This window comes from Anabrus simplex, chromosome 2 (assembly GCF_040414725.1).
Source record: "Anabrus simplex isolate iqAnaSimp1 chromosome 2, ASM4041472v1, whole genome shotgun sequence".
NCBI lineage: Eukaryota > Metazoa > Arthropoda > Insecta > Orthoptera > Tettigoniidae > Anabrus > Anabrus simplex.
The window spans coordinates 242,326,150-242,342,304 of NC_090266.1; the positions used below are offsets into that span (position 1 = coordinate 242,326,150).

Below are 16,155 nucleotides of genomic sequence, written 5' to 3' on the forward strand. Positions count from 1 at the left end.
TGGGTATAATGTGTGTTGTGGGTTTCCACCACAGGGTTTATATCTATATGGAAGGTGAATTATATTTAATTACAATTCAAGTTACGTTTGATGAAATACAGCGTATTAAATGTGAGTAACATACAATATAATCCGCTCATATTTTGAACGACTGTGCATATGATATACAAGGTGATAGTAGTTTAATGTGAATCATTTTAAGGACGTATTCTTTTTTGAATTCTACATCGTAATTCAACATACCTCAGCACATCTCTAGTAGTTTTTGAGATTGATGAACCTAAATTTGGGAGCTTCAGACGATTATTTCTGTGATGAAGAATGTTAGAATAGTGTGACAGTAATCACAGGATACACGTCTTTATCTGGAAATGAACAGCAGTCGACAAAAATGCAACTTAAAAAAATACGAATGACAATAAGAGTTAATAAGTTTTCAGGAGTCCGCCTCTGTGGTGTAGTGGTTAGCGTGATTAGCTGCCATCCCTGGAGGTCCGGGTTCGATTCGCGCCTCTGCCACGAAATTTGAAAAGTGGTACGAGGGCAGGAACGGGGTCCACTCAGCCTCGGGAGGTCAACTGAGTAGTGGTGGGTTCGATTCCCACCTCAGCCATCCTGGAAGTGGTTTTCCGTGGTTTCCCACTTCTCCTCCAGGCAAATGCCGGGATGGTACCTAACTTAAGGCCACGGCCGCTTCCTTCCCTCTTCCTTGCCTGTCCCATCCAACCTTCCCATCCCTCCACTAGGCCCCTATTCAGCATAGCCGACCCTGGAGGGTAAACATGTAAAGGAGGAGAAGAAGAAGCCATATGAAGAGTATGGTCTGTGTGACCGACAAGGAGATTGACACATAGGCCTACATTTCGGGAAGAGTTTCGTTTGTTGCAGAGAACGTAAGATATCAATCATCTCACCACTACTATGAATGCTACAAAATTCTTTTCAAATGACTGTCACGTGACGTACGACGGGAATGGAATAGAAAACTTGGAACAGCCCAAAGAACTTAGGGGAGCATTTGCTACACTTCTACATCATATTGAAGACCATTCATCCTCAACTGCCACACCTAAATTGCCGGAAACTTTAGGCAAAAAAAGAGTTTCTCTCTGCTTTTCACCTCACTATAACCGCAGGAATATTACGTATGTTCTGTGTTGTTTCCTTTATGTTTTCTCTGTTGCTGCAACAGATTGTTGCAAATTTATGAAGAGCAGAAAGCAGCCTCCAGTGATATTTCGATAACGTATCTGCGTTACATGTGCGGCAGTATGTGTTTAACACCCCTTTCATACTCATGGCCTTTAAGATAAAACGAGCTGCTGAAATTTTGCCTCGAAATCATGAACCATCAGGCTGTCATATATAGCTCAATATTTGATAGCTCTTCATCTTCTTGGCCTTTTTGTATTAGTTGGGACCGATATAATGTATGTATGTATGTATGTATGTATGTATGTATGTATGTATGTATGTATGTATGTATGTATGTATGTATGTATGTATGTATTGTCCCCTTCAAAAGTGGTAAAAATCATTTACTGGAGAATATTTTGTTTCTACTGTAAATTGGAACATTATTTCGTGAACCAGGAAGGGAGTTTTAGCACGTCGAGTCGGCTAGAACCAGTCACCAGGTGTTCGGAAATCCCAGCCAAGGGCGAGCAAGAGGGGGAGAGCAGATACCGCTAGCCAAGTAACCTTCAAATCAGCCGTGAATACCACGTGATCAGGCGAAATGTGTGTCAAGTGTTCGATCGATATTAGTAAAGGTATATGACGTCTGACTATGGCAGCCAATCAAGTGATCAATTTGGTGTGAAGTTAATGAAGTGACCAATCGTGTATAATGAAAAGACGCACCCCTGTCTTAAGACGGTGAATTATGGATTTTCCTAGGGAAACTTTACTCTGAAATTTCTACCTCTGAACGCGACGAGTGGGAATTTATTCTGACTTCAACTACAGACGTGAGAAGACGCATTTTGCTTACTGGGGAACTTCGTCTTATTTAGAGCTTCCAACATCTTGCAGATAGCAGTTCAGACATCCACGGATTCTACTTACAATTAACTGAAGATATTAAAAGATAAGTTGCTTTTCCATCTCGTCAAACAGCGGTGTGTGTTTTGGACTTGTCTCAGACTTAATTTTCAGTTTCAGCTTTCGCAAGAACTTCCACAGAGGAGATCATTGGTTCGAGTGCAAGTCAGGATGCCTGTCTTCCTACGAGATGAATGGTATGGTTTCCAGCGAGCCAGCATGTCCTCAATGAACGAGTAGAATGTAAAGCAGCTCAGACGGGCGAGACCAGGATCGATGGTGCGTAACGCGGTAATGCACTAGGTCATCAGCCCGAGTTTTACGATCGACAGTCACCACCAAGTAATATTTAAACATTGTTATTCTTTCTTCCTATTTGTAAATGTAAAGTGTAATGATATAGCCTCTACTTATTTGCTTAGAAGAATTTCTATTAGTTAGAATTTTTTCCGCCTCTTCTTTCTTGGTGAAGGTAGTTTGGGAATGAGTGTGTGTATTTTGAACCTATTAGCTTGTTTTGAGTGAATGTCATCGAGAAATGTTTCAACTGTCCCGAGTTCATTGTGCCAGGAGAGATAAAAGTAATACGACCTCAACGTTAAACTAGGATTATTTGAATAATTTTTTATACTTGAATTGAGATCAGATGGGACAGTAATTTCGTGGATTCCATTATATCAGAGTTCGTTCCTCGATTATACGACGTATGGTTGGATTCCGAGTGCGATAGAGTCATCTGAGATATTCTTGTGCAGTAGCTTCCGCATGTATGATCTTGCGCGGCCAGGGATAATAATAATAATAAAAATAAAAATAAATTAACCTAATTATCGCGTAAAAGAACACCTAAGGTCATGAGCATGATAATAATTATTATTGAATAAGGTTGATGTGCGCTCATTTGTATTAATTTAGGCCTGGGAAATGGCAGTATCTGACCGATACATTTGTATATATTTTTGCTGTGCTATTATAATTATTTGACTGGTAGATGGATATTATTGAATTTAGCAGATAAGTTGTGCATCCATTATTGAGTCAATTTAAGAAGAAAATATGTTACCTGACGTAATTTCTTCGTTGTGAGCGCAGATTAATTGAGAGCCACAATTATGGTGGAGAAGTAAAAATAAATATCGCAGCTCATGAACCGCATGCGCGGAATGTTCATTCTGACCTGTGTTTAAGCAATTTTGTCGATGATTTTCGGATGATTTTTGCTCGTAAATTTTCCCTGAACATCGTCGTATGACTGAGTTCTTCAATAAAGTGATAATCATTGCTCTATCACATCTCAAGTTGATGAGAGGAAGTCCCCACGATATTGTCATCATGAGAATATTTTCCCTGACTTTGACTAAACATGAAAATAATAATCAAGGGCTAGCATTCGTGTAAATATGTATATAATATTCCCGTGTATCTTTGTGTGAATGTGGTGTGTGTGATTTGTCTGTATTTTGCTTATTGTAATTTTACAGCCAATATTTGTGATGATGCTCTTCGCTGTTTCGTGGATTTTTTGGCCAAATTTATGCCAACTTTAGTGGTTCACTATTGACAGAATTTAAACCTTTAGTGAATTTTATTCGTTTTTAAGGAAGAATAGGGTCTTAACTAGCGAAAACATATAAATAAGTATAGGCCATGTCATTGGATTGAACTCACAAAATCGAAGTTGTAAAAGTAATATAACTAATTATTTTCAATCAATGGGTAAATGTCGGTTGACATGATGTCAAGTTCCAAAGTATTGTGTGAAGATCAACTACTGAATAATTATAAAAGGGAATTTATTAACTAATTTAAAGGTCAAGGAAGACGATTCAACCATAATTTCATGGGAGAAAATTTTTGTATTTAATTTTCAGAAAGGAATGAAAATGATCATTTTCAAACTCGATTTAAGTTAAGTCCATTGAGGAAGGAAATTTTATTTTCAAATCATTTAATTATTAATGGAAGAGATAATCTCAAATTAATTATTATTAATCGTTTAATTATTTTTCAACTAAAAGTCTAAATATTATATTTACAGACTCAGGCATTTGCAGTTCCATTTATCGATGGAGTGTCCATGTTGGTAACGACATAAAAGAAGACAAGTCATATGAAAATTCCTAGATTTTGTACATTATTTGTAGAATTGAGAAGAGCAGTAGTTGTAATAAATGTGTGAAACCTATTTAGCTTTCTCTCATTTGCCACTAGTTCATCATCTATCCCTGCACTTGAAATTTTCGCACAGCCGATAAGCGAACGATCTACCCCCTGGAGATCCTCGCTCACCGGCCGAGCTGAGCCCGGCATGACGGGTGCAGTATGTATGTATGTATGTATGTATGTATGTATGTATGTATGTATGCATAAGCCCAGTTTTACCGCCACGTGCCCTTCCTGACGCCAAACCTATATGGAGGGATATATTGTTTGCTGCGTTTTCATACGGTGGTGTTTTGTGTAAACGAAAATATGTATAAAGTTGAACGCAAACACTCAGCCCCTGAGCTAGAGGAATTAACCAGTCGTGGCTAAAATCCCCACCCACCCGAGATTAGAACTCAGGACTCTCTGAATCGAAGGCTACTAGGCTCACCTTCTAGCCGAAAACCTGATCAATGTTTAATATATTGAACTTTATAATGTCTACTCACCTATTTATTTGGTCCGTGCTATTGGCATATTTATCAAGAACATGACGAAACTGAGCCACCGTATCCCTCACTTCCGGGAGATTGTACGTGTAAACGTGATCCAGTTTGGCATAATCAGATGCAGCAGTTGGATTACTGGAGTGGGGCTCATCTCTGAGACTGATATCTTCATACAGATATGCTAGAGATTCTATTCGGAAGCCATCCACCCCAATTTCCAACCAGAACTCGATAATTTCCTGAAAGTGTAAACAATTACGGAATTAGTTATGTGTTTCCTTTCTGTTATTAAGGTTGAGAGATTATTAAAGGAAGGATATCTGAAGGATAATGTATGAATAGTGAAATAGTCTCACTAAGTAAGATTGGCAATCTTAATAAGTAATATTACTTCGTTATTTAGGAGTTGATGGCTTTATGATACATCATGAGCTAAGTTTTGCTCTGAAAACTGTTCTTCAACATGGCAGTCAAAATATTCTTATAGCCTCTCACATTCCAGCAATATAAAAACCCAACCAATTGCGTAGGTTTGTGATCCACAACCTGATAGCATGGGGAGAATGGTTAATTAACTACGCTACACAGTTATCCGTGGGAAATCTGTCGTAGAGATGGCAAGAACTGACAGAATACAGAATTACGGTGGGAAATTTAATAGATATTTCCGTCGCTAAATAAATGCTTGCGTTCCCACAAAATGTCTGTAGCCTATACTGTACGAGAAAATAAGAACAGGATGGTATCCAAGATGGACGTTGATTTTATGTAGAAGGACTATGCATTATATAGAATTTTGAGTCAGGATGTAAGGGTTTTCTACTTTTCAAGCTCGAATAGAACAAATTATTCATAACTACAGGTACAACATGAAATCTATACTGCACACATTATAAGATCTAACAAGTTGGCTTACAGACGACGATTTAAATAGAGCATGAACAATGTCATCCATCTGCAAAATGACCATAGGGACAAATTAGATACAACTACAAATAAAACAGATACTGAGTGTGGCAATACGTAAAATTCAGAGGTAAAAAGATGAGTAAGATATTCTAACAAGAACTGAACAACGATAGCTACCAACTTGTATAGCTGACTACTTCAGACAAACCTTAAAATGACTTGCTATGGGATTGTAAAATCCGGCATATTCTGTTTGGACGACAGACGACACCATTCTAGCCTGGACATTTAGGGTGTATACATTTTTACAAAGGCCCGCTCAGCGTTTGCGCGAAATGTGGCTCACTTCATTGCTGGAAGGAACAAATAAGGCCTGTAAATCACTTCATAAATCTGGTACTCGTGACAGAGATCCGTTGAAGGTACAGTAATACCATCACAATGAGATGATTTACTTGACAAGTACAAAGACTCGGCTCTGATTGAACATAAAACAAACTGGCGAAGACTTTTTTTCTTGCTATTTGTTTTACGCCGCACCGACACAGAGAGGTCTTATGGCGACGATGGGACAGGAAAGTGCTAGGAATGGGAAGGAAGCGGCCGTGGCCTTAATTAAGGTACAGCCCCGGCATTTGCCTGGTGTGAAAATGGGAAACCACGGAAAACCATCTTCAGGGTTGCCGACAGTGGGATACGAACCGCACGGCCAACTCGCCCGGTGGCGAAGACTTGAAAACATGGCCAATATGATACAAGATCTTTGAATCTGTGTCATGGCGCAGAATAGAGCAAAATGTAGCTTCCACTGAAGTCTCAGTCTCATTTTAATTTTTTTTTATAAGTTGCTTTACGTCACACTGACACAGATAGGTCTACGGCGACGATGGGATAGGAAAGGACAAGGAGTGGAAAGGAAGCGGCCGTAGGCCGTAGGCTTAATTAAGGTAATTAAGGGAAACCACGGAAGACAATATTGAGAGCTACCGACAGTGTGGTTCCAACCGACTATCTCCCTAATGCAAGCTCACAGCTGCGTGGCCCTAACCGCAAGGCCAACTCGCTCGGTAGTCTCATTTATGGCTGCGACCGTATGAAAGCTGCTAATAATAATAATTCCGTGTGGCTATTGCTAGCCTGGTGCAGTCCCCGAGTCAGGGGAATTAACCATTTAAGGTTAATATCTCCGACCCGACCTGTGAATCGAACCCGGGGCCCGCTGAACCGAAAGCGACTACGCTGACCATTCAGCGAAGGACCCGGACATGGAAGGTAATGAGTTATGGGTAGTAGTGTGTAATGACAGTCGGAGCACGACTGCATCGTCCGTCTAAAACTGTTGTGAAAGGTGCTGATCACAGGGTCACGTTCTGCACATTCTGGCCCGATGAGGAAAGCAGAGGCAAAACTGGTCCATTCATTATGCCCTGTTCGCCTCATTGTGCCTTGTACGCCTCATTATGACGCTGCCATCAATTCTTGCGGTTTCTCAATAACCACAAAACCTTTGGTGGTGCTATATGAGAATCTAACCAATCTTCGGGTTGAATACTTCACTAAAACAGGACAAGGAAGTGCTCTGTGAAACACATAGCAGCAGTTATGAAAAAATATGCTTGACTCAGGTAAGAATGTACCTAAAGATTACATTGAAAGCTTTATCAACAGCCTCCGAAAAAGTAAAGGATAGACGTCGAAGGAACTGATGAATATGTTAAAATTGCTTAATTTCAGTGAGGAACATCTTATGTGTGAGAATAACTTTCGATTAGTTATATTAATTTTACGTCATTGACTAAAGATAGCTTTAGAAAACTGAGAAAAGTTCTTTATGTTTGAATTTAGAGTGATTTTAGAGGACAATTATGCCATTGAGGGAAGACGTAAACCACGTCACATACGTGATCATCGGTGATTTTCTTAAATAATGGAATATTATGTGCAAGTCATTTAGATCAATAGAAACTCGGCAAATCGTTTCATCAGACCTAGTATTGTACCCGGACGGCCTAGGCTTCGTGTCAAATTTTGAGATATCATTGGAATATTATAATTTTACGCTGGTATATAGTTTCATATCCCACAGTTTTTCGCAATGACGAAATATTTACTACCCTCAAATAGTTACAGAAGCAGACAATGAGCATTAATGAAGTTCCACACTTTAACAGTAGAGTAGTGGTAATCCTCGACGTTAAAAGCATTCCTAATTCAGGAGCTTACTGTATGTCTTGAGTGACTGGCAAGGCAGATAAAACTGACATTAGAAGGAGCAGCATGACCATTTAGCGCATTACCTGGAAAGCAAGATGGGAACACCTGCTCCACTCACCCCTTCCATATTTCTGGAATAGGCCCTACTCAGAAAGAGGGTACATGCCCGCCCAATGCCTCAGGGCCTGTTGTCATGAAGTTTATCACGCCTGAAAAGATGGAATATTCAAACTCCCTCCTACTCCGAGCACCAATACTAAAAATCAATTTGAAAATCAAAAACAAAGTAGGGATTAAACTACTTTCAAAAAACAAATAAAAAGAAAATCTTGTAGACTCATAAATCTTATTAAACAATAATTATCTACTAAAAATATATCTTAACAAAATCAATGCCAATCTCACTTCATAAGAAATCGCGCACCTTCGTACAGTAATGCCTCCTAAGATTTTTGCGAGGGCTTAATCTACTAACTTTCACTGTTCATGATACATAAGTTATGCTGATTACGGAATCATAACCGTGAGAATTTTCGAAGGTCATCTCCATAAAAGAAGGTGCAAAAACTTTATTGATTTAACGTATCGATTTCTAAGAACTGACCCCAGCTATCTCCTAATACAAATGACGCCAAGACCGAAGCTGAAATGCCCGCGAAAGGGCGAGGACAAGGATTTGATCACAACTTTTGATCCAACGACCCATTATGGATCAAACTACGTTGAGAAGGTCAAAATCACGTCTCATACGAGTGGGCCACGCTTCGATACCCGGCTTAGTCTGCAAACGTCGATATGGGAAACCTGTAGTCTCTCTCCGACATGACCTCGGAAAAGTCACGGAAGTATTATTTATGCTGCCTAACGACTTCAACCACTACTACTTCTGAACAGTCAATCGCGGGGTCAATCTATGATTTTCAATGGACGACTACTCGTTACACAACTAAGAACAGTACTGAAGTACTCGGAGTGACAGCGAACACTTCAGCATCGGGCAGTATTATCATTTCACTAATTGGGTGGTGTTACCTTAATTAATATTTACTGACGGACGCCAGGGGCAGAAACAGCATAGACAATGTACCTACGTGAAATACAAGAAGAGACTCAGCCTGCATTTGCTCATCATAACTACCGGCTACACTTGCGCACACTGCGATAGGGACACATATGCGCTCCCTCATGGGGTTGCACGTCATGCAGAAGTTAGAGTTACCGCGAGATTAATTCACACAATAGACAGTGAGCAGATAAGTTAATGATCATTTTTAGCATTCGTTGGAAGGAGAGACTGGTTACGGTCACACATACTGCAGCCCAGCTGTCACAGACTTCGAAGCACAGTCATCCTTTGGAAATGTACATGGTCAACGAAACAAACACTAACTGACAAAGACACAGACATTTTCAGAAGTGCCTCATTCGATTACCATGGAGTGTGCGCCGCATCGCCTGATGCGATATTGGACGAAACTTATCGCAGTTTCCTTGGTTCGGGAGAGGAATGAAGATTGTACCGCGAAGGTGTTAGTTGCATTAGGCACCAAGGTATTCGAATATGCTTGAACTTTATTTGTTGTTAGGTGAAGATGCGTGTGTCCGGCAAATGCCTTGGATAAATTCACCTCCTTGGTACCGCTACCAGCGCCATGGGTTTCTAGGCGGATTTGGGGACTCAGCCCTTTGTCCGTTTAGCACGCCGAAGAATCAGATGAGTACCCTGATATTAAAATTATGTAGAATTGCTATCGCATTAACAGAAGGGGGATAAATTTTCTTAAAAATGATTACTTGTGTGTAGTAGATGGGCCGCTTCACGGTTACATGATTAAGTTTTAAACGCGATGAAGGGACACGTTAAAATGGGAACAATGGGTTGAAGCATTAATTGAAGTTTGCGTTCTAGTATATATTTTGTTTTCGATTTCTTTGTTTGTTTATTTGCAATGCGTTTCATGCATGTCTTTTGAAGAATGAGATCCAGGCTGAGCTGTGTGCTGTTAGTAGGCCTATTACGCGTAGTTGTACGGCTTATAGTTTGTATTGTTAGATATAAGGCATGTTGTTGTGCTAAAGGTTGCTTCTGTTAATAATAAATGTGACTGAGATGCCGAGATTTTGCCGGTGGCTGTCAATAGCGTCAACTTTCCGGATTAAAAATGAAATATAAATGTGAACAGTGCTAAATGGTAGATATTAAGGGTTTAAATGTAGGAGTGACTAGGGACCACCAATGTCATGCTCAACTCATGAACCCGGTTTCCAAATTTTATGTAAATAAGAAATTATGATAATTAAATGTGTCCGAACGCTGCCATCGGGTGCGAGCAAGTTCTAAATGTGATCTAAATTTATTGCTTAAATTGTGGTTAAAGACCACGGAATGTGCCCGTGAACGTTAATGTTTCGTAGGAATATAAATTCACACCGCAAAGTCAGTTGCGTAGATTAACCTCAGAGAAACAAGTCAAGTGTTGTATGGGGTCAATTGAATAATATGCAGTTTGATAAATAATTAGACCGTACTGTTGCCGTCGAGGGAAATGAAATCTATGAATAACAATTGAGGAAAATATTGCTTTGATGTAAGAGTGGGAGAAGGATCCCAGCATCATGAAGATTAATAAAGAAGCTACGAGAGAAATAAGGAATATATACGCAATCCGGGTGACTGGAGATATTGAATTATTGAGCCGCGGGCCGTGCGCGAATATAGACTGAATTACGAAGTGTGTATGGGATTGCACGCTAGTACGGTAGGTCTACGAACGAACGAGGACAAGCTGCATGTATGGTTATGTATGGTTATATTTGAAGCATCACAGTCCGAGAAATAATAGAGGTTAACTCGCCGTAAGAACGAGAGTGTGGTGGAATGCTAATTATTACAAATTAAACGAAGTTAGGCTGGGATAACTATAATAATAATAATAATAATAATAATAATAATAATAATAATAATAATAATAATAATAATAATAATAATAATAATATATATCAGTGATAGTAAACTAATAAGGATAGTGGTGTCCGCGAGTTAGGCTGTTTAGATGCCAAAGTGTTAGGTTTCCCTTCGGGGCCGATGTTCATAAAGCCTTGTGATTAAGACCACGGCTAGTGAATATCAATCATATGAGATTTCAGGGACACCTTCCTAGGATGTGTTGAAGTGATGACGTAAATAATAAGATAAGATTCCTTCAGGAGAACTGACACTGGCATGCTCGTACATCTAGACGGTTAGACTAGGGTGCCTCCGTCGAGTTCCTTCTTGTTAACGATAGCATTCCTTAGGTAGGATTCAGACTATATATTGTATAGTATATGTGTGTAAATAGCTCTGGAGGCAGCTCATCACGCGGAACGTGAATGCGACTGCAAGGTCTCTTTGTATTAGCGCCCACGGCCCTCAAATGGTCATCGGTTCGACCCATGCGGGTCAGTCGTGTGACCGATACAGGTGGATGTGACAAAGTACACGGGTCTCTGCTCGACCCCAGTTGGTCATTGTTCCAGCAATCAGAATGGTCTGATGGATATTATATGGTTTTGTATGTTCAGCTTCAGGTTTATTTATAAATGTACTAGCAAGATACCCGTGCTTCGCTACGCTATTATACTGAAATTTATAATTGAATGCTTATTGTTTTAGATATATAATCCGCTGAAATTCGCGATCTGACTCGTTTTCTGCGAGAATCCACCAAAATTCGCGATCTGACTCGTTTCCTAATATATTACGGCCAGTTTCCTCCCATTTTTCAATCTTTCTTTCCAGCAATCGACTTCGTACTTCCCGGGCTAGGTCCAGGTATTCAACCCGGCCAGTTGGGTCCCTAAATCTTTGCCATCTTTTCGTATAAGAATTTTTTAATATGGATCAAATAATTCAGGAGATACGGCGTGGTGTCGTCTTGGGTTCCTTGGCGGTACTTAACCCGCGACCGGACTGCATTCTTAGTCATTACCCGTCCAGGACCCGTTTCCAGCGCGGTCCGCACATTTGACGACGGTCCAAAACAATATTATTATTATTATTATTATTATTATTATTATTATTATTATTAATGATGATGTTCTGGACACCACAGCAAGATGTAAGACCGCTACTTGGCGGTAAATTACATCTGCTGCCATTGTCATTGTTGACAATGTGATCAGCACCATTGTCGCGCGTAGGCAAGTGTGCGGGATTTCTGGCGATACGAATGACATACTTCCGTGCATTATTGACCTTATTATAGAGGTGAACAATTTGACGGTCAATCTCATTCCTATCGTTTATTTCAAATGTGTTTAATTTTTTATTTATATGCCAGGAGAATCTACTGTAATCTAAGAACGTTCTCCGAAGGAAAATATGGTTGTTGAAAACGAACCCAGGAAATATTAAGAATGATCGGTTTATGATCAGAATAAGTACATCGAAAATCTAGAGCCTGTTTCCAGTCATTCGACAGGGTCAGGAATGGAATGAATAAAGCCTCATCTAGCGGCGAAAATAGGAATTGTGCCGGCTGCCGAAGCACTTCTCTGGGGCAATGATCGATTAATGACAAATGAAACGAAATGAAATGAAATGAAATTTTGGACTGTGTTGCTGGAAAGAATGATGACAGGGAAAACCGGAGTATCCGGAGAGAAAGCTGCCCTACCTCCGTTTTGTCCAGCACGAATGTCACATGCAGTGACCGGGACTTGAACCACGGAACCCAGCAGTGAGAGGCCGGCGCGATGCCACCTGAGCAACGGAGGCCCCTTATAAGTACATTATGAACAGTAAAATCAATTAGTCTCACCTCCTTTTACACCCCACTGCCGTTAAGTTTATTCACCTCCCCCCCCCACAAAAAAAATTAAAAGAAGGCGTGTTTCTTTATGTTTAAAGGAGATTGCAAACACCAATGTTCACGTCTATTACCTTCAGTTTTGAGATATAAGTATCCCCATAAAAATAATTCACATTTTTCACTTCCTTTCACACTCCCCCCTCCCACCCTAAGTGAATTTTGCGGCAAAAAAATACTTATTTCTTTAATAGTAAAGGATATTTTAAATACCAATTATCGAGTTTTTGATGTATGTGTCCTCATGAAAGGAATTCAACTCCTTTTCACTCCCGCCCCCCAAGGTGGTTTGCCCCCCGCCCCACAAAACGTGTTCTTCTTTGTTTTTAAAGGAGATCCAAATACCAATTTTCACGTCAGTAACAATTTTAGTTTTTACTAGCAAGATACCCGTGCTTCGCTACGGTATTATACTGAAATTTATAATTGAATGCTTATTGTTTTAGATATATAATCCTCCGAAATTCGCGATCTGACTCGTTTTCTGCGAGAATCCACCAAAATTCCCGATCTGACTCGTTTTCTATTATTTTACGGCACGTTTTCTCCCATTTTTCAATCTTCCATTTCAGCAATCGATTTCGTACTTCCCGGGTTAGGCTCAGGTATTCCTCCCGGTCAGTTGGGTCCGTAAATCTGTGCCATCTTTTCCTATAATCATTTTTAATATGGATAAAATCATTCGGGAGATCCGGCGTGGTGTCATATTGGGTGCCTCGGCGGCACTGAACCCGCGGCCAGGATGCATTCTTAGTCATTACCCGTCCAGGAGCCGTTTCCAGCGCGGTCCGCACATCTGACGACGGTCCGGAACATTATTATTATTATTATTATTATTATTATGTGTTGCTGGAATGGCTGATGACAGGGAAAACCGGAGTATCCTGAGAAAAACCTGTCCCGCCTCCGTTTTGTCCAGCACGAATGACACATGGAGCGAACGGGATTTGAACCACGGAACCCAGCTGTGAGAGGCCGGCACGCTTGCGTCTGAGCAACGGAGGATCCTTATAAGCACATTAATAACAGTAAAATCAATTGGTCTCACCTCCTTCTACACCCCACCGCCGTTTAGTTTATTTACCGCCGCCCCCCCCCCCCCCCCACGAAAAATTAAAAGAAGGCTTGTTTCTTTATGTTTAAGAGAGATTCCAAACACCAATGTTCACATCTATTACCTTCAGCTTTGAGATATAAGTATCCTCATAAAAATAATTTACTTTTTGCACTTCATTTCACACTACTCCCCCCTCCCCAAGTGAATTTTCCCGCAAAAAATACTTGTTTCTTTAATAGTAAAGGATCTTCTAAATACCAATTATCACGACTCAAAATTCTTCAGTTTTTGATTTATGTGTCCTCATTAAAGGAATTCAACTCCTTTACACTCCCGCCCTCCAAGATAGTTCCCCCCCCCCGCCCCCCACAAACGCGTTCTTCTTTGCTTTTAAAGGAGATCCAAATACGAATTATCACGTCTGTAACAACTTTAGTTTTTAATAGATGTATGTATTCTCATACAATTAAGTCAATTAATTTTTCAATTCTTTCACACACACCACCCCCCTCCCCTTCATTGGATTTTCCGACAATACGTGTTTCTTTACTTTTAAAGCAGATTCCAAATATCAAATTTCACGTCTGTGACATCTTCATATTTGAGATATCAGTAGCCTAATTAAAAGAATTCAACACCATTTTCAGTCACTTTTACCCCCCCCCCACCCGCTCTACCCAAGTGGTATTTCAGAAAACTAAAAATACACGTTTCTTTATGTTTAATAGAGATTAAAAATACCATTTTTCAGTTCTGTAACATGTTAAGTTTTTTTAGATATACTGTAAAAATTCTCATTTTAAAATTTCACCCCTTTTGAGTTCCCCTTAAGTGGAGTTTCCCAAAACAAATCACCTATGTTTCTTTACATTTACAGGAGATTCCAAACACCCACTTTTTACGTCTGTAACATTTTACGTTTCCAAGATATTCTGTAGTCTTTCAAAAAATTCACCCCATTTTGTCACTCCTGTTTAACCGCCATTAATTGGATTTTCCAAAAACTAAAAAATACGTGTTTCTTTATTTTAAAGGAGATCCCATATACAAATTTTCAGTTCTGTAATAGCTTTCGTTTCTGATATATATGTATCCTTATCAAAGGCATTCAACCCATTTTTCACCCTTTTAAACCCCTCCTATTGGGATTTAAGGAAACAAAAAAATATGTTCCTTTATGTTTAGAGGAGATTCTAAGTACCAATTTTACATGTGTAAATTTTAAAGTTTTAAGATGTAGACACACTCATTTTAAAAATTCACCCCCCTTTTCACCCCCCAATATTTGGATTTTCCAAAAACGAAAAAATACGTGTTTCTTTACTTTTAATGTAGATCTCAAATACAAATTTTCAGGTCTGTAATATCTTTAGGTTCTGAAATATAAGTAGCCTCATTAAAGGCATTCAACCCATTACTCACCCTTTTACACCCTTCCTATTGGGATTTTCCGAAAACAAAAGAATACGTGTTTCTTTATTTTTAAAGGAGATTCTAAATACCAATTTTTACGTCTATAAACTATAAAGTTTTGAGATATAGATACACTCACTTTAAAAAATCACCCCCTTTTCACCCCCCATTAATTGGATTTTCCAAAAACAAAAATACGTGTTTCTTTATTTTTAAAAGAGATCCCAAACACCAATTTTCAGATCTGTAATATCTTCAGTTTCTGTGATATAAGTAGCCTCATTAAAGGCATTCAACCGCTTTTTCACCCCTTTTCACTCCTCCTATTGCGATTTTCCGAAAACAAAAAAATACGTGTTTCTTTATTTTTAATGAAGATTCTAAATACCAATTTTTTACATCTGCAAACTTTAAAAGTTTGGAGATATAGATTCACTCATTTTAAAAAATCACCCCCTTTTCACCCTCCGATTAATTGGATTTTCCAAAAACAAAAAATACATGTTTCTTTATTTTTAAAGGACATTCTAAATACCAATGTTTACATCTATAAACTTTAAAAGTTTTGAGGTATAGATACACTCATATTAAAAAATCATCCCTCTTTTACCCCGCACCATTAATTGGATTTTCTAAAAACAGAAAAATACGCGTTTCTTTATTTTTAAAAGAGATCCCAAACACCAATTTTCAGGTCTGTAATATCTTCAGTTTCTAAGATATAAGTATTCTCTTTAAAGGCATTCTACCCCCTTTTTCACCCCTTTTCTCCCCTCTTATTGGGATTTTCCGAAAACAAAAAATACGTGTTCCTTTATTATTAATGAAGATTCTAAATACCAATTTTTACATCTCTAAACTTTAAAACTTTTGAGATATAGATGCACTCATTTTAAAAATTCACCCCCTTTTCACCCTCGCATTAATTGGATTTTCCAAAAACAAAAAAATATGTGTTTCTTTATTTTTGAAAGAGATCAAAAGTACCAATTTTGAGGTCTGTAATATCTTCAGT

At 39.0% G+C, this 16,155-nt stretch overlaps 1 protein-coding gene across 1 annotated transcript in view; it reads right to left on the reverse strand.

Moving 5' to 3' along the window:
- The window catches only part of LOC136863502 (maltase 1-like), a 64,723-nt gene that overhangs the window by 28,446 nt on the left and 20,122 nt on the right, over nucleotides 1–16,155 (reverse strand). The window contains exon 5 of the mRNA XM_068225968.1: nucleotides 4,698–4,936. Within this exon, the coding sequence (XP_068082069.1) occupies nucleotides 4,698–4,936 (239 nt within the window). The remainder of the gene's footprint in view (nucleotides 1–4,697; nucleotides 4,937–16,155) is intronic.